At 40.5% G+C, this 24,697-nt stretch overlaps 1 protein-coding gene across 1 annotated transcript; it reads right to left on the bottom strand.

Moving 5' to 3' along the window:
- Window positions 1-1,270: 1,270 nt before the first annotated feature.
- On the bottom strand, window positions 1,271-21,869 carry LOC123813834 (histone PARylation factor 1). Its single transcript, XM_045831236.1, has 8 exons — window positions 21,729-21,869; window positions 18,254-18,413; window positions 15,949-16,138; window positions 14,711-14,809; window positions 9,237-9,387; window positions 6,058-6,145; window positions 3,273-3,445; window positions 1,271-1,516 (listed from the first exon to the last, which is right to left on the bottom strand). Exons 1-8 carry the CDS (start codon window positions 21,777-21,779, stop codon window positions 1,385-1,387), a joined length of 1,044 nt encoding a protein of 347 aa, XP_045687192.1. The 5' UTR covers window positions 21,780-21,869; the 3' UTR covers window positions 1,271-1,384.
- Window positions 21,870-24,697: the final 2,828 nt, after the last annotated feature.

Below are 24,697 nucleotides of genomic sequence, written 5' to 3'. Positions count from 1 at the left end.
TGTTACAGTTCTTCCGAGTTTTTCAGAAAGGGGATGCGCAATAAAGTGTTTTAAGATGCAGGGCATTGGAGCTTTTGTTGTAGGTGTGAATGTGTGAGAGGGAAAATTGATGGTCTCGGAGGGGTCCTTGAGTAGGGAAAAGGGATGGCATCTCAGGCACATAGTGCAACGTTAGCAACAATCCTAAGAATGAGCAATGTGTAGTTAGTAGCACGGTGAGATTTCATGGATGTTAACTTTGGTATTTTCCTAGTGAAATACACTGAAGATGGCGGTATTACATGTTTGAGGAAAGATGGCCGCATGACCAACTTGAGGTTCAAATGAGATCCTCTTTATGGGTTTTATACAAAGGTTTGGTACTGAGGGGGATACAACTCATAACTGGAGGCATGCTACTCAAGTAAAATCCTGACTGCAAGTGTTTCCTTTTAATAATCCACTTATTCCTTCTATCAAAAAAAAGTTATCTTCTAACATCTGTTTAAGGACACAGCTCACAGGGTAAGTAACTGGAAACTGTTCAACAGAAGTTCTTTGGGTAAGTCAAGCCAGTCTTCACAATGTGGGCACTAAACTAGGTGACTTGAACTTCACATAAATGAGAAAGAGCTCACAATAAGGCTCTTTAGCCTAGTCCACAAAGTTTGCTGTTTGCAAACAATGAACTGTTTGCTCTGTTTTTAAAGTGAAGAACATTTTGTCAGGTTTAATGAGGATCTGAATCTGGTAAAAACACAGCTGTTGACAGATTTGTACTGCAAGTTCAATGAAGTAATTTGCAATGGAAAACTAAAATTTAAATTGTTACATTGATTTGTATAGTCTATCAATATACTATGCAATATTGACTAGTAAATATGGACTGAGTCAAAGGAGAATTGTTTTAAAGAATATTCCATATGGGGTAACTGCACTGATTGATGGGTGAGCACATGAGTCCCCAGGAGGTAGTTAAAACTGCAGTTTCACTGGGTCAAGGCCAGGCACTCGACTCTGGGAGACTGCTGGGCAGTGTCATGAGTTTCTTTCCCTTAAGCCTTCTCTGCTCTCCTTAAATCCAATCCTTCAATCTACAGCAATTATTAACTCAAGTCTTAGAACTAAATTCTTACTTGCCCATGTTGAATTCCAAAACAGGACTCCCTGAAAGGAGAGGATAGTCTGATGACTTTCTTTCAAATGTGATTAGGGCCTCACCATTTAGATGATTTGACTACCATTTATTTGCACATAAAAAAGAAACCAGGCCAGAAAAGACTTATAAAAGTTTCAGTAAACTTTTCCATCACTTTATTTTCTGTATCCCTTAAAAACAAAGAAAAAATCACAAGTTTAATATGAGTGCTTTAAAAACAGTACACCAGGGAAAGCCAACTCTCACTCATGCTGCAAGTTGGTCTAGGTTCTCTTTACTTCTGTTAGCCAGGTGATCTTCAATAATTTCTGCAAAGAGATTCCTTTTCAACAGATTATATGCAAGAGGTAAAAGCTGGCCAGCAACTTTATGAAAATACTGAAAAATAAAAATATAACAGTAAGAGAATATAGCAGATGCTCTGTAATAACAAAGTACTTTGAAAAAGCACCTGTTTGACACAGCACACTCCCCTAACCCTGCTAGCTACTTTCAGTTGACCAGGACAGTGAGTTCTGAGACAGATACCTGCCATTCAGTCCAAGAGGCAATCTTGTAGCTCTAAAGGACCAATGGTATATTTTGGAAGAAATTCAGAAGAAAAACAGGTTAAAAATGTAAGCTTCTCTATTCCCTCACATAAGGTTTATCAACTGGTTTTTTTTTTTGCCTTAGTGTATCCCCACCATTTAAGATTTTAATCGTTATTTCCTCAGTTGATACTGTAAGAGTAGGTACACTGAATCTGAGTTTTCAGATCACTCCCTTTTCAAATTCCTTCTCTCCCCCACCCACCACATAACCCCTACATCCTGTAAGTCACTGCCTTAGGTTTACCAAGTGACTTAGCCTGTCGTGCTATTACATCCTAGAGTAAAAACTGTCAACACTTTTGTTGATGATAAACATTAACTGGCACTGTGTACTGAGTACTGTGCTAATAATAAAACCTTCCTATATTCCATGTTTAATTTCTCATACCAATCGGGTTTTTTATTAAGCTGGTCCATTTTCTGGCAGGCCACTATTCTGCCTGGTCAAGGGCTGTCGTTGCTAAACATTTGGATTTTTTTTACTCCTAACCACGTGGGGAAGGCAGAGAAATGACAGGAATGTGGTTCTCAGACTCACCAGAAGTGGTAACTTGTCAAAAATGCAAATTCCCGGGACCCACCCATGAACTCAGACTTTGGGGGGGGGGGCGGGGGGGGTGCACCCGCCTGTGTTTGCACAGCCCTGCAGACGCCCAAGTGCATGCTAGTTAGCTGCTGGTCCAGTCCAGCTTCCTCAGAGTGCATGCAGAGCAGCAGCAGCAGCAGCACCACCTCCTGGGAGCAGGTCAGAAACGCAGCATCTCAGGCCTCACCTCAGGGCTACCGAGACAGCTTGCATTTTAACTGTATCTTTACTTTTGGAATTACTGATTTAGACACTGACTCTAGAACCAGACTGCCTGTGCAGGGTGCTTTCCCTCTCTGTGCTTCATAGGTGATATCATAGGTTGACTGGAATTAAATGATCTGTGTGCAAATTTTATAGGTAAGGATATACACAGAGGGGTTGGAAAAACTGCCCAGCCTTACACAGCTTGTAAGTGGGAAGAAGTAATTTAGAACTAAACAGTTTCACTCTAGAAACACATTGCAGGCACTACACCTTACTGCCTCGTTGACCTTGAGGCAACCACAGTTGAGTAAGCACTGACTTAACAGTTGGGGAGGTGTTTCCTATTTAATTAGCAAATACTTAAAATATGAGATGCTATTTTCCATTAAGTAATTTAAGGCCTATTTTAAAATAGTATGTATTCTTCATCGAGTAATTCAAGCACAAGAACAAGTACGGCCCCCACGACAACAGGAAATGAAACAGCTCTAGGAAAGGGGTGTGTGCATACTCACGCACGTGCATGCCCCCATTAATATGTCTAATAGGTAAATTCACTTTAATGGAGGTCTAAAGGCAAATAACCTTGGTTATTCGCGTTTGCCAGAACATCACTTCAAAAAGTTCCCTTTGAAATACATACCCTACCTGTGCTACATGTGCTAGGACTTGAGGCTGTGATGTGCATGTGTGTGTCGGGGGAGGGGAACGGGTTCAGGACAGGAGGGAGGGGTGATTTTTTACTCACGTGTGAACCATAACAAAAGAGGTCCATTCCCAACTCAAGCCCCATGCCATAGTCACATTCATCATTAGCAAACTGCACAAAAGTCATCATTTCCTGAATGGGAGCAAAAGCTTTCAGTCTCTCCTCATCAGTTGGTGCCTCAACAATTGCCTTGCAGATTCTCTTGAGATTAGCTGAAAGAAATCAGTGACATTAAAAATTATCTATAACCATCTTCAAAGGTAAAAACATAAGCTAGGTTTCTTTTTCCTCAGGACTTTTCATACAACTGATATAAATAACCGGATGGCACTGTGATTTAGAATGGCAATTTTATAACTTTTCTAATTAAGACTCAAGTGTAACAATGGCCTAACAAAATGATTTCTCTTATTGGCAGAATGTGATTATTTCACAGTGGATCAAGCTGCGATCATGATCTTACTAAGTTTTTGACGATGTTCAGTACGTTAGTCCAGGAACTGGCGAAGTAGGCCCAAACCCGGCCCAACTCCCTTTTTTAAAGGCTATCCAGCTCAGAATGTTTCCCTTTTTAAAATGTTGGGGGAAAAAAACAAAGAATATGGCAATGGAGACCACATGTAACATACCCCTGGGCTAGTCTTTATTAGGAGCTGGATTAAACAAAATCCCAATAGACCATAAAGGTTACTCTGCCCCATCCTACCACATTTAAAAAATACAGGGAAAAGACAATAGAACAGGTAAGAAATAGCCAAATGAAACCTTTACCACGGCAGAAGTGCAGTTTGGAGAAAGAACACAGAAAATTTCTAATGTTTATCTAAATAAGGATGGTGGTTTACCGTTTCTATTTTGGCTTTCCCCATTGTTCATACTGCCTGATGGGTGCCAGTGTGTCCGATCTCCGGATGTGTATGAGGACAAAGGTGCACTGGACACTCTAGTTAGACTCCCCTTTGGCACACTACCTCCTTGGGGATCAGTCAGTCAGTAATGGAAAGAATGGAGATGACGGAAACCTCACAACATCACACGTTAACTGGCTACTATACTGGGGAGATGGGGACTGGTTGAAAAATCACACCTGAGGATGACGTGATTATCAAGTTATATGTATGAGGCACAATATTCTACTGATAACTACAAATACAAGATATTAAGGGTTAGCAATGGCAGGAAATACATACTAGGGTCTTTAAATGTTGGCAAACGAGTATCAACTGATCTGCTGAACACTCGCATATGAACCAACTGCCAGTCAACTGCTCCTAGCAAACACCACGAGGCAGGAGCAAGATATTAGGTCCTTATGTTTTGCTACCACTTCTCATTCAAAATAATTAAACCACTGAAGGATTTAATGTCTAGAATGTTAGAAAGAAGTAAAACTGCAGGACCCCACCCCGAGTAGGCAGGGTAACAGGGTTTACTCCAGGACACAAAAATTCAAAGCCCACCACCTCAGAAGTGTTGAGACTGCTGTTTCTGTAACAAATGTTCTCAGCCTTTCCCAACCGAGACAGTGATTCTGCTTGTGAAAGCTTCGAACAGAGTGCCCAGAGGCAGACCAGTACGGTGGAGCCTGCATGCCTTCTCAGACACTGATTACCCTGAACGTGGGGAGGAGCCGTGGGCAGTGGGACGTATCCGCTCCAACAAGTACAATGCAGGCTACATGTGTAATTGAACCTTTTCTCATCCACATTTAAAAAGCGTGAAATTAATTTTAAGATTTAATTTAATCCAACTACCCAGAATAATTTCAGTATGTAATATAAACAACTGAATTAAAATCACAGCTACAAATTCATCTCCTCAGTTACACTAGCCACACTGAAGCGCTCAGCCATGCACGGCGGGGGGCCACTGCGCAGCACAGCTCAGCCATTCTCTTGCGTTCCCCCGGGATTCCTCTGATGTGGTGGGAGGCCGGCGAAACAGTACATCTGCATAACTGATACAAGACATCTCATACATCTAGAGACGTGGTTAAAAATGCCGATTTCTAGGTCCCAACCCCAGAGACTACCGACCACGGCTGACTGGTTCTGTTCTAAAAATGGACGGCCAAAGCCACATGCTGGGCAGGAACACGTGGTTCTTCCCGGGGGACGTGCTAATTTCGACTTCCCTCTGAGTTGTATGCTCCCTGGCACAGGATGATAGATAAGGCAAAGCCAACAGGGATGTCTGAAGTAAGAAGGGATAAAGGGGAGGGGAAAGAGCTGAGAAGTGATTTTGTTAACAGCAGTATTTGTATTTTGTGTATGAATCGTCCATTTTCAAAGGGTTTTCATACTTCTAAATGAAGCAGTTCAGGATCTTGGGTTTCTGAATGCTAAGTTAACTTAAATATGCAGATGAAAAAAGTATAAAAACATACGATTTCAGTAATTACTATTAAATATGTTGATTAATAAAGGTTTTGAAATAGTTCAGAAAATTTAACAGGCAATAGTAGGTTAAAAGTCCCTAAACTCCTGGAAATGCTGTATTTTAAGTACTATAAGGTAAGCACTGTGCTAAGCACCTGACACATTTTTTTACACTCAAAACCCCTCCGTATAAGTGGTATTCACTATTATTAACCATTTTACAGATAAAAGTGACAAGGTTTAGTGCAATTAAATAATTTGCTTAAGGTTACACACCTACAAACCCAGGTTTAAATCAGGCCCAAGTGACCCTAAAACCTGGGCTTGCTATCTGTCACTAACGCCTAGTGACTGTCCGATAAAGGCACTATGTAAGGAAAACCTTCCCCCTCACAAATTAACATGCATATTCACATTTGCACATGTTTACACAAGCAGTACATTACCATCTGTTTCAGGGAGCTCTCTGTACCCAACATCATTTTTATCTACTGGAACAACCAAGCCTGCACCATGGAAGGTCTTTGTCACAACCTAAGTTAAAGGGGAAAAAAAATAATCATGGTAAATAGACAAAACAAACCCTCACCCAAACCTAACAAAACACACACAAACCCTCAACTTTGGTCAAAATATAACGTTAATATTCCTTTTCTTTAAAACTAGCTAAAAGTCAAGCACTTCAAGTAAGTAAAAAAGAGTAATAACTGGCTTTTATTAAGTCTATCAGTCAAGTCCAAGTCTCTGCGTATTTGTGCTTTGTGAGGGAAGGATGCCAATGCAGCCTATTACAGGGGCAAGCCCGGAAATTATTTTCTCCAAGGTCAAAGTATCTCTTAGGTAGAAAGCATTGTATCTGGGCCTAAAAGTTAAAAGGAATATTTTTGTCAGCACGAAGGTGTGGTAGAACAGAATTCCTGTCATCTGTCTTGCCAAAGTCGGCCTACTATTTTTACCTAAAAAATTTAGGCTTAATATTCAAACTTCCCCAAAGCAGGGCAGTTTCTAGTTTTGTGGTGCCCACTATGGAGGCAAATAACATAGCCAGTGAGCTTCTACTAAGGGGCAGTCTTCAAAGATGAAAACAGACCCAACCACAGCCACCTTCGTAGCCCTTCCAGTCCATACTGTTCTTACTCACACTAGTGACATCATTCTTAGGTCTTTCTAAACAAACACAGCCGCTTCATATATTCCACTTCTTTGTGGAGTCCAGTGGAAATTACTGGCAGAGAAGGAGGACACAACCCCCGCCCCCAAATAAACTACTTTCTACCAAGTCTGGACCTTACTGTACTGTAATGTCCCATTATCTTTTATTAAGCCACCAGAAGGGACAGATTACTCAAGAAGTTCACAAACAATTGCTCACCACTTGGGAAAAAAAAACACAAATGAAGTTATATGCCAAAATAACTTGCAGTTGGAGTTTAGGCTTCAGTGTAAAAATAAAACCATAAAACAGAAGGCAAATTTTAAAAATAATTTTGGGTCAGAGAAAGAAAAGGCTTATAGACTCAACTACATTTAAAAAATCAAGAATAAATCAAGAACAAAATGTTTAAAAAACTAACATGAAAAATATCTGCAATATACAAACAATAAAAACAAAAATATAAAAAAAATAGGATTACAAATTTAGGAAAATCCTGTTCAAGGGTGGTGATATTCTACGGCATTAGGATCAGAGGTAGATAGACGGATAATGCCCTCCTTTTACAATATCATTAAATCAAAGTTCATTTTAAAAAATGAAATCTAGGAATAAAAAAAGGTGAAGTGGCATATAGCCAATTAGTAGGAAGACAGGCTGAATGCTAAGCATCAAAAATTGTCTCACGATTCTGGACAAGGAGAAGGCTCTGTGAACCTCCATGTACCTATGTATAAAGTAGGACGATGATTCCTACCTATTCTGCAGATTTGCTGAGAGGGTCAAATGAGGTAACTGAGAAGGACTTTGCACTCCAAAGTACTGTAAGGGTATGTCAGTATAGAAACAGTGACTTCTACTATTACAGAGTAGCTTATTATACCAGAATGGATATATTACTACTCTCATACATAAGGACAAAGTCACTAACTCACATACACTAGTGGAACTGAATTTTTCAGTACTGGACAAGCATGAATTAAATGAAGATTAGACAATAATAAAGAACAAACTTGGATTTGAAAGCATAATCAACATGTCTTTGGTAGGATCAAATCATGGCTATCTTATAAGTTCTTTTTTCTTTGTATTTATGTTTTTACCAGCTGTTTTTGAAAGAACGAAACTTTAAAAACCATGAAGAGGGGATCGGAACAAACATACCTATGAAGTTTAAACCCCACTCACATCTTATTTGTAGTTACAGGGAGAAATAAGGAAATCCCATCTGAAATAAATGATAGTCGATGGTAGAAAAATAAAACAAGGCTCTGATGAAAGAATTTGCTAACAGCTCTCCTGTACAAGCTCAGTCTTTAGTCGAGAATTAGAAATAACATCATAACGAGATCAAATGCTACCCCTCTTTCTACTTACAAGCTGGGAGAGGCACCCTATGAAAATGAGAAAGGAAACATAAAATCTTTAAAAATTTTTGAAGGGCCCAATTGCAAGGAGTTTCATTCAGATGCACATTTCAGAAGCTACTTCCAGTCTTTGGGGCTAAAGAAACAGAAATGCTAACACTGCAGTTTAGTAACTAATTTTTACCAGAACATCACCCTGCAACTGAGCTAAGGGCAACAAGCAACTGAAGTAGGATATTCTATAAGTACACTAATGTACTTAGTTACCAGTACTAGTTTATTCAGGAATAACTAGTACTTCATTTGGCCTAGAACATCAAATGAAACAGCCACAGCAGACAATGGAGAGAGGCTGAAGGAGACTGGGGTGCCCTCATTCCAGTGACAAGCGTCCTTCCTCCCCTGAGGTTATAAAAACAAACTCCTACAGAATTCTCATTTACCCCAAAGCAGAATTCTACCTTGTCTGTTAACTTACTCTGAAAGTTGTAAGTGATAAAGCAAAGGACCCAAAACCTTGCCAAAGTATTTGCTGTTTACGAAACACTCCACTCACACTGCAGGCATTAGTAGAGATGCAAAGCAAAGGAAGGTTAATGGGACAAATAAGGGAAAAGGAGGGAGGACTGCTTACAGCCACAAATGCTGGAGGAAATCAACAAATCTCAATACACACTGTCCGGCAGGCAAAGCATCTGAGGAATGCCTTTACAAAACTACCCCCAAAGACACCCTGCACTAAATCTTGGTATTAGACCCTACCCATTAAAAAAAATTAAGCATTATGTACAAAGCTGCTTTCACCCAATTCTATGAAATGAATAACTGTTGAAACAGGGTTAAGAGAGTGGGAAACACTGGCATGAGTTATGCAGCCACAGCAGAGACATGTCGCACAACTCAGCCACCCAGGCCCGTTTCCAGTGCTGTCCTCGCAATCCAGCTGCTGCACAGCCTGGAGGGGGCCCCTAGGGGTGGCGTCCAGCTAGCCTTGGGATGGGGCAGGAGATAAGGAAACAAGGTTACTCGTACAAGTGGGGAGGAGTTAAGAGAAAAAACTACTAAAATAGCAAAGTAGCCAGTGACTGGCAGATTTAAATCATACTTTCTTATCTCTCTGTTTCATCTTCTTGGTTTTCTGTTCCAGTGAGTACCCCAGTTCTCTGGCTGCTTCTGTGAGCTTTTCATCTATGTTTTTCAAGAGACTAGTTTTCTTTTTATCTGTTACTTCTTTAAGTTTTTTCATCAAAAATAATCTGAAAAAGAAGTAAAAGCCCTCATGACACTATAAGCCATTGCACTGAGTACATAGACCTTGGAAAGTAAAGGGAGCTAAGTTAAAAAACATCAATTTCCATACAACAAAAAGTCTGAAGAATAATTACCAATAGCTCTCTCAGAATCCCTAATAGATTTCTTCAAACAAGGAAAAAGCAGCATCAGTAAAAAGCTCTCAGCCACAATACCAACAAACATGATTTGAATTTGTCTTATCTCTGTCTACAATATAGGTATAAGGGATATTTTCAAAGCTGAGATTAAGCCAAGTTTTAGGTGGCATTAGTTGTTATTAAGAAGTGACATACTGCTCTGGAGAAGCCTGGTGTAACAGAAAGAAGCAGTATATAAACACCAAAAGGGAATTTTTATTTTTAAAGAGCCAGGGGACACTATTACAATACAGAAAACATTTTTTATATGTTACCTTCAAATTCTTAATTTAATTTTTTATTTATTGACTTTACAGAGAGAGGAAGGGGGAGAGAGAGAGAGAAAAACACTGACTTGCTATCCCACTTATTTATGCATTCATTGGTTGATTCTTGTATGTGCCTTGACTGGGGATTGATCCCGCAACCTCAGCATATCGGGATGATGCTCTAATCAACTGAGCCACCAGCCAGGGCTCAAATTTAAGATAAAGTTGGAAAACATACAATGAAAGCAAGGCTACTTTATAAGCTTATACAGAAGCACAATACAAAACAACTTTTAAAGGTATGTGAACAGAACAATGTTACTGCCAGTTAGGGAAATAATTGTTTTACTGTAAGCATGTTAAGACCTTCAGCAGCACAGGAGGACAAGGGTAAAATAAAGAGCTGGAAGCAGTGCTCAGTTGGAAACACAAGTCAACTACCTCCTGTGGCCACTACCGGACCTCCAGGAGCAAAGACACTTCTGTTCACTACTCACACTGGACAGCTCACTATGGGCTGGGTGTGGTACAAAGCTTTAGAACATTTACAGTGGGTATTACTTTTATCCCCATTTTGCACATCAGGAAACTGAGGCAAAGAATAATCAATTTAGCCCAGTTCACAGAGCTTGGAAGGGCAGATTGAAGTGCCACAGAAACCAAAACCACCTCATCATTGTCCTCTGGTGACAGCACACAGGCCTACACTGTGACCTTCCATCATAACCAGTTGGGTGTCAAGAGAATATATTAACTAAAAAGCAAACTAAAGACGTCAGGTCGAAGAGAATCTTCATAGTCCTCCTCAGTCTCTCTGGTGTGGCATTTAGGCCTTCAAATACTATGTGGCTCTTGTTTTCATGCTCTCATTCATTTATTGCTACCTTGCCTAGAGTACCCTTTTGCCCACTTTTTCTAGTAAGTTCTTAGGCATTCAAGGCCTAGAGAAAATGTCTCTGTGAAGACTTCCATTGCTACTTAAGGCACTCAACTGCTGTCTTCCACACTTCACATTATTATGACTGCTTTGGCACCAATGTATGAAGCTTTTGTCTCCTGGCTTCAACTTACTATCTAATACTTTGCTTTCTGATGCTTACAATTGCCAAGTACAAACTGAAATAATAACCATGAACATTTTGTACTCTGTTGCACTAAAATCCACTACGGTACCTTGAACCGTGAATGAACCCTGTGAATGAACCTGTATTTGGAAAATACAGGTCCACTGAAGGATGCAGATCTCCCAAATACTGAGACTTCACTGTAGCACCCTCACTCCAGTATACCACAGCAGGAAAGAATCGCCTTCATTACAATCACTAGTCACATTAGACAAGTCCTTAGGGGGTGAGGCGCTATCAAGCCTACAATGGTGTTTGAAAGTTCCCCCAATTCTAATTTTTATTTTTGAAACCTTGAATTGTAATCACTGGCAACAAATACAGCCACTTGTTTCCTTCAGTTCAGTTGAGAAAATGTCTGCCAAACACCGTGTCTGAATGACCAGCATTTCTCAGTCACACTCTCAGGTGAAAGTGGGAAAAAGTTCAGCTCACAACCCTGCCACACTGGAACTTTTCCCTTGAGTACACAGAGGGGGCTTTCTTCTTACATATGTCATCTAGATGCCATTTTGTCATCTAGAATGTTAAAGATGCATACTCAGTGACAGAGCTCTAAAATTTCTACTGCTCATCACTGACATTTCAAATGACACTTGCCTGGTGTCACTGCTATCAATAACATCATGGCTGCTCATGCAGTGCCACTGCCTTGGTTCCTATCATGGTGCCAACAGTATCGCCTCCATCCGTCACCTCTGGCCACTGGTGCCAAAATGATATCTTACCATGACTTGTTCTGGCCTCACGAGCCTCCCAAAGTGGTGCCGGGTTCCCTATGGGTCCATACATGGTTCTTTGATAAGAACTGCACATCAGAACCTCCTGGGTTACTAGTGAATAGTACTCTACCTTGAGGTAGTGTTTGAAAAAACACTGCCTATGCAATAAACCCACATTACCCAGCACAGCGAGGTAGGGTGGCAGAAAGGTGGGGCAGCAGGCAAGAGGAAAAATGATCACTTAACAAGATCACACCAGATCTGATATACTGGACAAAATAAAATACATTGATTCTTTTAATAAATACTAAATCTGCTTAAATAGTTTTTGGGCCCTGCACAAAATAAGAGTTCGTTAAACACAGGGTAAATAAATTTTACAAACTTAAGTATTAAAATTAGAAAAGTTTAATTTTGTATTACATTTAGACTTAACTGGAATGTATATTTAAAAAAAAATATTCCTGAGTTCTGTTCTAGATGTACTAAAGTGGAATCTCTAGAGGTAGGACCTGTACAGCTCAAGGTCAAGTACTTTTTTAACCAGTAACCCAGGAGGTTCTGATATGAAGTCACACTTGAAACGATTAACTGCATAGCAGTCACCAAAGAACAGACTGTGGACCCTTGGAGATCCCTGAGATCCTTCTAGGGGATCTATGAAGTCAAAAGTATTGCTAAAGTTACTTGAGGAAAAGAAAAAAAAAACAGAATGGGGGGAAATTCATTTTTATTTTAGTTATCCAAAGATAAATGAAAACTCTGAATACATATGTATTTTCTATGTGCATTAAACAATATGATCATTCTTTAATCTTTATTAATCTTTGCTGGGTGATTTTCAATGTCTTTGACTACTGTTCAATCTTGCACAGAATAACAAATGTTTATAACAAATGGCCTTAAAAGACCTTAAAAAACCTTACTCAGGCTGATATAGAAATAAAGTGGATTAAATGTTGTAAGTAGCTTTTTAAGAAAAGGAAGGTTTTAAAAACTAAAATAGTTGTGATATTTGAAAAGTATTATAATCTTTTTACCTCTGTGTTGGAGATAAACTATTGGAGACAGATAAACTACTGGAGACAGAAAACATCTGAGTGAAACAGGTACTCAAATACTTACTTGCTGGTCTTCACCTAAATTATAAATTTATCACCAATTTTTTTTCTTTTTCTTTTCTGTGTCCTCCAAAAAGCTAAAAAAATACCAAAACAGTCTTGGATTATTTTAGATAACCACTATAACTTTCCTTTTAAAAAAGATTTTTTTAATAAGACTAATGAAAACCTTGGTGTTCTTGCACGTCAAAGTATTTGTAGAATGAATAAATTATTTAAGAACCTTATTATGGGGCAGGTGCTGTACATGAGAAAGCCTCTGTCCCTGTGAAACTTAATGTTAGTGTAAGAGACAGACAAGAGGCAAGTAAACAACTATAGCTTCTAATAAAGATGCCACCAATTTCAACTGAATGATAAATCTGAAGGCCTTTAAAAGAACTATAAATTCTATATAAATTTTAACAGTTACTATAAGAAAAGATAGCGTAAGAACTATATAACAGAGATAAGAAACATTTCATAAAACTCAGAGGCATCAGAAGAGAAATAATCTTTTTCGGACATCTACAGTGAGCTGCCCTTTAAATATACCAGGATGTATGACATTTACGTATCAGTCTAGTGGGTGCACTAGGTTAACTCAGTTTGAATTCTTTGTGTAAATCTGCATTATTAAACACGGGGCACAAAAGTCTTTTTTTAAAAGTAAGGTAATAAAAATAGGTACCACAAAACATGATCTACTTATTGTATTTAAAATGATAAAGATGGCCCTGGCTGGCGTAGCTTAGTGGATTGAGCGCGGGCTGTGAACCGAAGCATCGCAGGTTCGATTCCCAGTCAGGACACATGCCTGGGTTGCAGGCCACGGCCCCCAGCAACTGCACACTGATGTTTCTCTCTCTCTCTCTTTTTCCTTCCCTTCCTTCTCTAAAAATAAATAAAATCTTTAAAAAAAATAAATAAAATGATAAAGATGGCCCTGGCTGGTGTGGCTAAGTGGATTTAGTGCTGGCCTGTGAAATAAGAGGTTGCTGGTTTGATTCCCAGACAGGGCATGTGCCTGGGTTTTGGGCCAGGTCCCCAGTTGGGTGGTGGGGGCGTGTGAGAGGCAATCAGTCAATGTCGCTCTCACACATTGACGTTTCTCTCCCTCTTTTTCCCAACTGTCTAAAAATAAACAAATAAAATCTTTTCCCATATTATTCTCCAGCTCAGACTTCACACAGGACCTAGCTTCTCTCAAGCAGATGCAACTCTGAAACCCAAAAGGCAGGAGAGATACCAGGTGGAGGCCGTGCTTCTGCTGTGTCCCTCAGTGAGCACAGCTGTGGAGGTATCCGTCTTTTCTGGAGCAGCTGCAGCTGAGACCTCAGCACCTGGTCTCAGGTTCATGAGGGTGAGAGGCAGAGGGCAGGGCACCCATGTTACCGGCACAGGTTACAGCAAAGACAGTGTGGTCCCGAAACCACACCATCTTCCAGGTGGCAGCAGTTGCTGATTTCCCAGTTTTCTGACGCTGACAGAGACACAAGCTCCACAGGCGAGCCAGTTCTGCCAGAACTGTCATTCCGGGAGCTTCGGGCTGCTCCATCAGCCCTTCCATGGATTTTATGAGCACGGGCCTCGCTGTATCAAATCCTGCTGTTTGGACTATATACAGCGAGTTCTTACAATGAAGTCATAATCATGGTGTTTGAAATACCATCTTTTACTAAAAAAAAATATATTCTGATTTGGTCATGGAAGAACTAAGGTCAAGATTAAGCAATAGTTCCATTAAATAAAATAATTGGTTATATGAGGTATACTATTTTGGTGAAAAGTAGAAAAGGATGTGGATAACACTACCTGCAAAAGTCAGAAATTATCTCTAGAAATCTAGAATTTTTAGGTTCCTCAATTCCCCATATAGCACAAAAATTATAAACAAATATTATAATTAGGATGGGATTGAAATATTTTCGTACCTGACTGCAGCAAACACATTATCTCCATTTTGAACAATTACACAGTTTTTCTTTGCTTCATTTGTACCAACATATACAGGAAGTTCATCAGGAGAATCCCTGATTAAGCAAAAGATATTAAGAGTTTAGCTGCCCATGATTTACATTATTAGGCAAGTAGTATTTTAGGTCTATAGACAACAATTTATATCTGCATTTTTTAAAACTGGAACTTGCAAGGTGTAAGCTCTAAATTTCTCAGGAATAACTACAGCAAATCTTACATTTATATAACAGGAACTAAAATTAAGATTCTTAGGACCTACTTAGAAGGCCTATCAAAAGAAGTAGGGAAGATTATATACCATCATCTCATTGCCAGTTTTATAGTCTGTGAAAAAAAGAAACAGGTAGAAAAACGAAGTAAACAGGACGAAGAGGATTATAAAACATTACAGACGAAAGGACCTGACTTATATACATACAACCAAATTCCTTTATTATTTTACAATTGAAGGAGCCAACACAGAGAGATGAAGTACTCAGTCCAGGTCCTGGGAAGATAATGGCAAAGCCGGAGGCAGAAACCACATTAACCCAATTCCCAGCACTGTCTGCATGCACTCTACTGCACCACAGCACTTCTCCCTGAGCGTATTTCCTCTAGTTCCTCTATTCCACTAACTTACAGTCAACCTTTACTTTACATGACAGACTTCTCCCTGGTACCAGTGCACAAAGTATTTTCCCCCTCAACTTCTATTTCTTTAACATTCTAAGCACCTTGCACATACCATTTAATCCCCTTAACATTCTTTTAGGGATGTACATTATCCTCATTTTTACAGGAGAGGAAACTGAGTCACAGAATCTCAGTCACTTGTCACTGGCACAGGGTCACCCAGATAATGAACAGTAGGACCAGTCTATCAGGCTCCAGTCTGTCTGGCTCCAGAGCACATTCTTAACCAAGGGCTGCCTCTGTGGCCCCTGGAAGCAGGTGACTAATCTTAAAGTTCCAGCAGCCACTTTAAATTATCTTTCTGGAGCTAAAAGAGCTCTTCTGAACCCCAAAGGAAAAACCAGTGAAGTTAAACCTAGAGTTCACCCACCCTTGTGTGGGTTAGATAGCAGAGCAGCAGATGGTCCATGCTCCCACCAAAAAGGGGACAATAAGTCCTTCACCTTGGGTGTGACCAGTGAGTGTCTATGCTCGTCAGAAGGACAGGAACTGTATTGTAGAGGAAACGGTCCTTTACCTGAAGTACCCCATGTGGAACTGAGTTTTATTATTTCCAATAATAATTGTCTGGAACTCAGGAGGATCATAATAAAATCTCCAGTGAAGATTAAAATTCAGGCTTCCTGGGTTTTTTTTCATTTTATGTTTTCCGGCAAGGATATCATATGGACCCACCAAATGAAGTCCAAGGCTTGTGGAAAGTGAATCTATAAATTAAATAAGTTTATTTAGACAATAGCTTTCTAAATGCAGATTGGACACAATGCCTTTTGTTAGTATTGTCTTTAAAAACTTTATAAAGCAAAAGAAAAAATCTTTAATTACATGTGAAGACGTTAGTTATAAACACTCAATGGAAAAGAAATCAGCAATAAAAATGCAGCAAAACTACCCATCTCACTAGCCAGTGATAACAAGGTTAACGGTTTGGTATACAATAATAGCACTTCCCCCGCTCTGTGAACAAATGTAATCATATAGATATTTTAAAGGGAGATCATACTGTTTTGTAATGTTTTTTTTGTTCTCCAACCTGTTCCCACTTAAATTTTCTGAATACTTTTCCATGCTATTAAGTTTTTTACATAATTTTTAATACTTGCAAATATTCTACTATAGATATCTATTCTACTATTGATATTTACTTTTTTTACTATTCTAAACAATGCTTTGTTAGGGACTGCCCTGCCTGGTCTCAGGAAGCTGTAACCCCCCGTAACTTAGGCTGAGTGAAAGACCTCCGGACCAGGAGCCACGAAGGAGACAAAACTTATTTCCCTGGCATGAACACTGCCTGTTCTGTGCCTGACCTCCTAGGCTTGATCAGTTAGCCAATGACGGGTAAGATTTCCCATGGAGGGAATTGCCTAAGACAGGCATGATCATGAGGAGGCCTCTGGGAAGAGACTCAGGGCTGTGGAAATGAAGGGGTAATGGACATCAACCCCTGCCCCCTTGGCTTTGTCAAAGCCTGAGTCCTTGTTCTTAGATGTGAGAAATCCAAGTCTCCTGGCTGCCTTTGTCTCCACTGTTGACTCAGGCCTGCAGAAATAACAGGGGCAGTGCAGCCCAGACCAGAGACGGCGGACCCCTGGGGTAATCAGGCCTGGGACATAGAATATGCAAGATCCTGTGAGATCTGTTTGCTGGAGGATGATATTAAATTAGAATATGAAGGCACAAGCAGGAAACGAGACTAGCCTTTTAGGTCCTGTGGTGATAAAACCCCAAACTTTGCCCAGAATCACAGTGGGGGGTTCTGTCTGCACCTTTGTAAGTCACCCACTTCTTTTGATATTTTCTGCCAGACTGTGAATCCACAAACTAGGTTGGTATTCTCAATAAAAATCTGCTTGGGAATGGAAACGGGGCACTCTCCACTAGAGAGAGTGGCCGTTCAGTCCCTACTTCCCCACAGGACCTGGTTGTCTCTGTGTATGTTTTTCTCGTGTTTCGACGAGCATCCGCAGCAGAGATGGATACTGCTGGCCGGTATCTGCCACAATGCTTCAGTGAACATCTTTGCTAATACATGTTTGTACACAGCCATTATTATTTTTAGAGACATTGCTGCACAGTTTAAGTATTTTGATATACTGTCAAAATTCAGTTATCTACCCATATTTCCATCAATAGTATGAGCGTTTCTCTCTCCTTATCTCATGCTAAAAATTTAAATAGTAGAAAACAGCAACAGTGAAAAGTAACTCCGTCACAACTACTATGTTTTTTTCGTGTATCTTTTCAGAGATAGTAATAAGCACATAGAAAGTACATAGGAATGTGTGTGTGTACACTTGACTTTTTTTTAACAGTAATGATAGCAGTACACTCTATATACTCTTTTTCACTTAAAAATCTTTGGGGCATAGTACTTCACTATTGCCTAAAAATCTGATCCATTCTTCTAAAACTATGACTATTCATTGAATATTCATAGAATTACTGCTATGATGCATTACTGATGAGCATGTAAGCCATTTCTCATTTTTTTGTTTCCAAAAACGTCATTGAACATAATTTTTGGTTCACCTAATCCCTGAGACAAGTGCCTAGAAGTAGAATTGCTAGGTCAATACTAAAACTCCAACATATCAAAGTACTTGTTTTCCTTCAAACGCTCATCAAAGCATGTCGTGAACTTATTTTCCCCTGCCAGGATAATAGGTGATAGTGACGTGTTATTACAGCAGAATTTTATATTCCTCTTACTAGAAACATGTTTGAAAGTTTCCTTTTCTATGAATTGCTTAGACCTTGGTTCCATTCCCCACTGTCTTTTCCAAAGGTAGAAGCGGGAGAGTGATTCTGAAACAACTCACCAGCTGGCTTTTCAGGATCAAGCTCTTCACAGAACTTCCAGAAGTGATAGAAATCTTCAGGCAGAGAAAGCTTATAGTGGCTTTCTACTTCTTTTCGAAGGTCATTAGAGACATCGGCTTCACAGGATTTACTCTTCTTCACATCAACTGTTTTTTCACTCTGAAAGTTAGCATACGAAATGTTTTCTCTCCAGAAAGGAATTTCAGTAACTTCCCTTAAGTAACACAATGGCTCATTTTTGTTCACCCAATTCTATGGCATACATGTATTTTCTTTAAAACTCTATAAATGGCATTTGAGTAAGATCTGGGGATTCTTTGGGCAAATAAAAAAAAAGGGAGAGAACAGTTTATAATACATAGTGGCAAGAGGGACCCACACAGCAAGTCTTTAATGTCCTCCTCTAAGATAATGGAAACACAGAAAATAAACAAAAAACCAAAGTAACAAGAAAAGGTAAGTGGTAGAAAAAAAATGAATAAGGAAAAGGCAGGTTTGCCTTCTTTTGGTAAACAGGACGTCATCGTGCCTTTGGTTTAGATTCAGTCATCACATCAAGTGCAAAATGGCAGAAACAATTGGATATAAGGGAATCTACCAGTTAAATAATTATTTCACGAAGGGCCCTTTAATGTCAGGACAAGGTTATAAAACTCATCTCCAACGTCTTTGCAGTACAGGCTCATTATATAATGATGCCAGGTTTTATAATACATATTAGGTATTTGACAAATTTCTATAATGATAAACTGCTTAGCTGAAAGTTACTTATTTTTAGTTTTGTAAGTAGCAATCTTTTTCTTTCTAGAACCTTTCTTTTGGATTAAGTTCTTTTTTTATTCTTCCTTTCCACCTACATCAGTGCCTCTCAACCAGGATCAATTTCACACAAATTTGCAGTGCAGGGGGAGGGGGTGCTACTAGCATTTAGTGAGATAGAGGCCAGAGATGCTGCTAAATATCCCATAATGCACAGGATAGGCCCCCTTAACACACATATTTATCTGGTCCAAAATGTCCACAGTGCCAAGGCTGAAACATTCTAACCTAAATGTTTCTCCTATTTATATTCTTCCATTTTCCTAGTAGACTCAAGTTCATTGATATTGCTTTAGGTAGCATTCAAAGTCTACAAAGATAATATATATGAGGATACAAAGATAATATATATGAGGAAGTCCTTGATAGCACTGTTTCTAAGAGCAGAAAAGAATAAATTAAAGGAAAATGCCTACTGCCAGGAGAATGGATAGTTACAGGACTTTCAAACAATGTAATATTACACTGAGTGAAAAGGAAGTACAGGTGCACATGATACGAATCAGTCTTCATAATTGAATGCTGAATGAAAGAAAAAGTTCTTGAAGATTATAGGCAGCATCATAGCTTCTGTATACAGTTCAAAAACAACAAAGGTTATTCAGGCATACACTCACAGGTGATAAAGCTGTAAAAAGAAGGCAAGGGAAAACAAAATCCAGGATGGTAGCTTCACCGAGTGCAAGTGATAGGAAGTTAGCCAGAGGATAGGTTAAGAACGCAGGTAAGTGTAGAGTTATTTTGAGTGTTTTGGTTCTTAGCTTGGGCAGTGGATTTATAGGTGTTTGTTATATTATTAATAAACAAGGTAAAAGAGGATCATGTATTGGCCAACAGTAACAGTTTATTATGCCAAGGATTATAGTGTCTCAGATCATAAAAAATTAAGTTTAACCAAAAGGTGTTGAAATATGGACCCCAAAATGGGTATTGATGATAACAGCAAGGAACAGTAATGATGATAATAACAATAAAAACTATACATAATAAAAAAGTACTTATTATGCATTCACTATGTGCCAGGCTACTATTCTAAAGACTTTCTACAGATTAATTTATTTAATTTTCACAACTACCTTATGAGCTAGATGATACTCTCCACATTTTACAAAAAAAGAAACCGAAGTAATTTCCCCGAGCCCTAACTATAACGTGAAAGAACAGGGGTTTATTTAAACCCAGGTGGGCTGGCTCCTGAGCACAGATTCAACCACTTCACGCTGCTTCTCCAACTACAAATACAAATCAGTTGGAACATATCAAGTTCTGACGCATCCTCCCTTCTGTTTTAATAACTATCTTTGGTTAAGCTTTCAAAGACTGGCTCAGACTTAGAAAGGAAAGCCTCAATCTACCTTGCTGAATGGCAGTTTTGCACAATGGAGAGGTTACCTGGGTTGACTCCTGACTTCTGATCTCCAGCTCTGCCACCTTGGACAAGTTACTTAACCTCTCTGTGCCTTGTTATCTTATCTACAAAAAGGGCATATGTAGCGCTCTGCCTGTATCATACAGCTGTTATAAGCAGTAAGTTATTTATAAAAACACACATACATAAAACCCACTGTGGCTACTCTTGTTAGCTATAGTCTCTACAGAATCGTCTTTATTTTTTGTATTTTGTTTCTAACACTATTTCTCTGTCAAAGCAGTTCACTGCACCAAAGGGAAATACTGTTTTCAGCTCTGCCTTACCTCACACACCTGTCGAGCATCTCCAAATCCCCAATAACTAGAACGTTGGACAGCTGTCCCCTTCAGAGGTTGCCTTTTACCCTTGTGTTCTAGAAAGCATGACCGACATAATGAACGCCCAGGCTACGACCCTCTCACAGTTCATCAGACCCTCTAACCCTGTCTCCCCCTACCCGGTTATAATACAGCCAGAGTGGGATTTCTAAAACTCTGCTTACCACGATGACAGTTCTTTGCTGCCTTATTGGTACCACTGTAGTGGTTATAGAGCTTCGGAAATCACTTAAAAATATGACAATATGCACATACTTCATGCCCCCTTCTTATTAGTGATCATGTCCCCCTTACCTTCCCACCTCACAGGATCCAGCCTCTCAGAACTCTCCGCTGTGCCCAAACATCCTCTGCACTTAACTACTCCTTACCCTCATTTCTCTTCTCTGCCTTTAAGAACCCTCTCAAACTTGAGTTGCCCTAAAAGCTTCCTTAACGCCCCCCAGGGACTTGTTAAATCCTCTTCCAATGTTTCCACAGCACTTTGTATACATTTTTGTTACAATGACAAACAAAAAAAAGTAACGAGTATATTCACTGGTGCTCCGCCTCCCTGGGCTGGGGACTCTACGTGAAGCATGGGCGGCAGGATTCATCTTGAATCCACAAGACCCGCACAGCGCCAGGCTTGTACTCTGTCTCCATTCAATTTAGCCAGTTGAACGAAAGAACCGTTGACTGTTTCAATCTACTTCCCTAGGAACCGCGCCAGGAGCAGGGGAGAAGATACAAAGGCGCTGCTTTTGGAGAAATGGAGGCCCCAAGCACGGTCTGCAGGACAGCTCTCCCGTGCCAAGGCACAGAGCGGGCGCTCAAGGATCACTGGATCAATGCGCTGCGCTGCACCTTGGCGCCCTGGCTAGCACAGAGGGCTCACGCGGAGTCCGCACAGCCTCGCGGCAGTACCTGCTGGCCCTCCCTGCCGGGCCTACGCTTCCCACCGCCGCCGCCAACCATCCTGAAGCCAAGTGCCAGCCGATTCCCGCGTTTCTCCGAAGCTTCCGAGCTCCGCCGACTGCTTCCGGGTTCAAGAGCCACTAATCCCGGTTCCTGCGCCGCCACTGGCACCCCAATTTACGGAGAAGGTTCCGCCCACATCCACGCGCCCTAGGGGCCGGGCGAGGCTCCGCCCACTACCCGGCTAGCGGAGGGGTGGTGGTGTTCTCCTCTCTGGGTCTGCATTGCGACGCGGGCTAACCCGGCCATCTAGAGCATCTTACAGGGTGCCCCTGAGACCCCAGAGCCACGAATTTGTTCCCGGTTAGGTGGTCCGGCCTTCCTCCTCAGGTGTTTAAAAGGAACAAGTACGTCCCGGCCCTCCCCCATCAGTCTGTGTTTTTGCTTGATTTGTGTTTATTTAAAAGAGTAATCTTTCCCTCTATTTCATCCCTCTTCCTCTTCTGCTGTACTATTATTGACTGACACTAACTCGTCCTCCATTATCTCCCAGAAGCAAATCAATTTCTCACTCTCATTCTTCCTCTGTACAGTCTTGTAACAATTTGGACTGTTCTCTACACCTTGCCGTGCAAAGTGTAGTCCCTGAAGCAGCAGCAGGAGCATCCTGTGAAGTGCCTATTAAAAATTTTGAATCTTAAACGCTACTCAGACTTACTGAATAGGGATCTGCACTGTAACACGATCCCCCAGCGATTCCTTTGCACAATAAGGTTTGAGAGGCAGTACATTGGGCTGATGCCCTGGGGTCTCTCTCACTGCCATCCTGGGAATGTCCTGTGCCTCATTCCTGAGATGGGTTCTCTATTTCCTGAACAAGTATGTTCTTTTTTCTTGACTTTTACCACTTTTGTTGATGTGAATAAAATTTTAATTCAACATTTGATATTTAATGTCTTGCTCTATTCATATATTTATTCCACAATTTTGAAAAATATGATAAATTTCATCAAATTTGGCATACTTCCTCAGGGAGTGTTCACTATATTGAAACAAAGTAATTATTGATGTTTTTCATTTATATTTAAGTGTGTTATGTAGGCAGGTGTTGGGGCCCGCCCTGCCTGGTCTCAGGAAGCTGTAACCCTCCGTGATTTAGACTGAGTAAGAGACCTCCAAATCAGGAGCCACTAAGGAGACAAAACTTATTTCCCTGGCATGAACGCTGCCTGTTCTGTGCCGGCCTCCTATGCTTGGTCAGTTAGCCAATGATGGGTAAGATTTCCCAAGAGGAAGAATCGCCTAAGACAGGCATGATCACGTGGAGGCCTCAGGGAAGGTCTTGGGGGGCTGTGGAAATGAAGGGGTGATCAACATCGACCTCTGACCCCTCAGCTTTGTCAAAGCGTGAGTCCTTGCTCTTAGTTGTGAGAAATCCAAGTCTCCTGGCTGCCTTTGTCTCCTCTGCCGGATTCAGGCCTGTGGAAATAACAGGGACGGTGCAGTCCAGGCACAGGTATAGCAATCTTTAAGTGTATTTTATTGATTATGCTATTACAGTTTTCCCAATTTCTTCCCCTTTATTCCCACCTGCCCTGTACCCTACAACCCTCCAGCATTGCCCCCCCTTAGTTCATGGCCATGGGTTGTACATATAAGTTCTTTGAGTTCTCTGTTTCCTATACCATTTTTATCTCTCCCCGTCTATTTTATGCCTACCAATTATGCTGCTTCTTCCCTGTGCCTTTCCACCCCTCATTCCTCCCTTCCCCCTCCCCACTGAAATCCCTCCATGTGATGTCCATTTCTCTGATTCTGTTCATGTTCTGGTTGTTTGCTTAGTTTTTGCTTCCGTTGTTTGTCTTTTCTTTTAGGTTCATTTGTTGATAGTTGTGAGTTTGTTGTCATTTCACTATTCATATTTTTTATCTTCTTTGTCTTAAATAAGTCCCTTGAACATGTCATCTAATAATGGCTTAGTGATGATGAACTCCTTTAACTTGACTTTATCTGGGAAGCACTTTATCTGCCCTTCCATTCTAAATGATAGCTTTGTTGGATAGAGCAATCTTGGATATAGGTCCTTGTCTTTCATGACTTGGAATACTTCTTTCCAGCCCCTTCTTGCCTGCAAGGTCTCTTTTGAGAAATCAGCTGACAGTCTGATGGGAACTCCTTTGTAGGTAACTCTCCTTTTCTCTTGTTGCTTTTAAGATTCTCTCTTTGTCTTTAATCTTGGGGACTCTCCGAGAGAGACAGTCGAGCTTCCTAGACTTCCTGGAAGTCTATTTTCTTCACCAGATTGGGGAAATTTTCCTTCATTATTTGTTTAAATAAGTTTTCAATTTCTTGCTGTTGTTCTCCTTCTGGCACCCCTATAATTCAGATATCGGAACATTTCAGGTTGTCCCTGAGATTCCTCAGCCTTTCTTCATTCTTTTTGGATTCTTGTTTCTTCATTCTGTTCTGGTTGGATGTTTATTTCTTCCCTTTGTTCCAAATCGTTGCTTTGAATCCTGGTTTCCTTCCTGTCCCTGTTGGTTCCCTGAATATTTTGCTTTATTTCATTTTGGGTATCTTTCATTTTTTGACCAAGCCCAATCAGTTCTGTGAGCATTTTGATTACCAGGGATTTAAATTCTCCATCAGATAGGCTGGCAATCTCATCGCTTAGCTGTCTTTCTGAAGCTTTGCTCTGTTCTTTCATTTGGGCCCTATTTTTTTACCTCGGTGCACCTAAGAAGTTGTAAGGGGACGGGGCATTAGGTGTTCACTCCCGCAGGGCAACCTCCTTGCTGCGCTGTGGCGCTGCCTGTGTGGGAGGGGCCAGAGAGGGCATGGTGCAGCTTGCCTGCTTGTCTCTAGTGCACTTTCCAAGGAACTCTCGAACTCTCTTGTGAGACCAGCAGTTTCTCCCACAGCAGCAACCGCCATAGTCCACAGAGAGCTCTGAGTCTCAGTTTCATCTGCAGCCAGCC

This window comes from Phyllostomus hastatus, unplaced genomic scaffold (assembly GCF_019186645.2).
Source record: "Phyllostomus hastatus isolate PE091 unplaced genomic scaffold, TTU_PhHast_1.1 phas_contig_159, whole genome shotgun sequence".
NCBI lineage: Eukaryota > Metazoa > Chordata > Mammalia > Chiroptera > Phyllostomidae > Phyllostomus > Phyllostomus hastatus.
Note: the sequence above shows the minus strand (reverse complement) of the source record. Positions and strands in the feature narration are given on the sequence as shown.

Coding starts and splice junctions, on each gene's coding strand:
- LOC123813834 (XM_045831236.1), bottom strand. CDS start 21,779: ATGGTTGGCGGCGGCGGTGGGAAGCGTAGGCCCGGCAGGGAGGGCCAG. Junction 18,414..21,728: donor CCGGCAGGGAGGGCCAGCAG/GTACTGCCGCGA, acceptor GCTAACTTTCAG/AGTGAAAAAACAGTTGATGT. Junction 1,517..3,272: donor TCTTTTGTTATGGTTCACAC/GTGAGTAAAAAA, acceptor TTTATTTTTCAG/TATTTTCATAAAGTTGCTGG.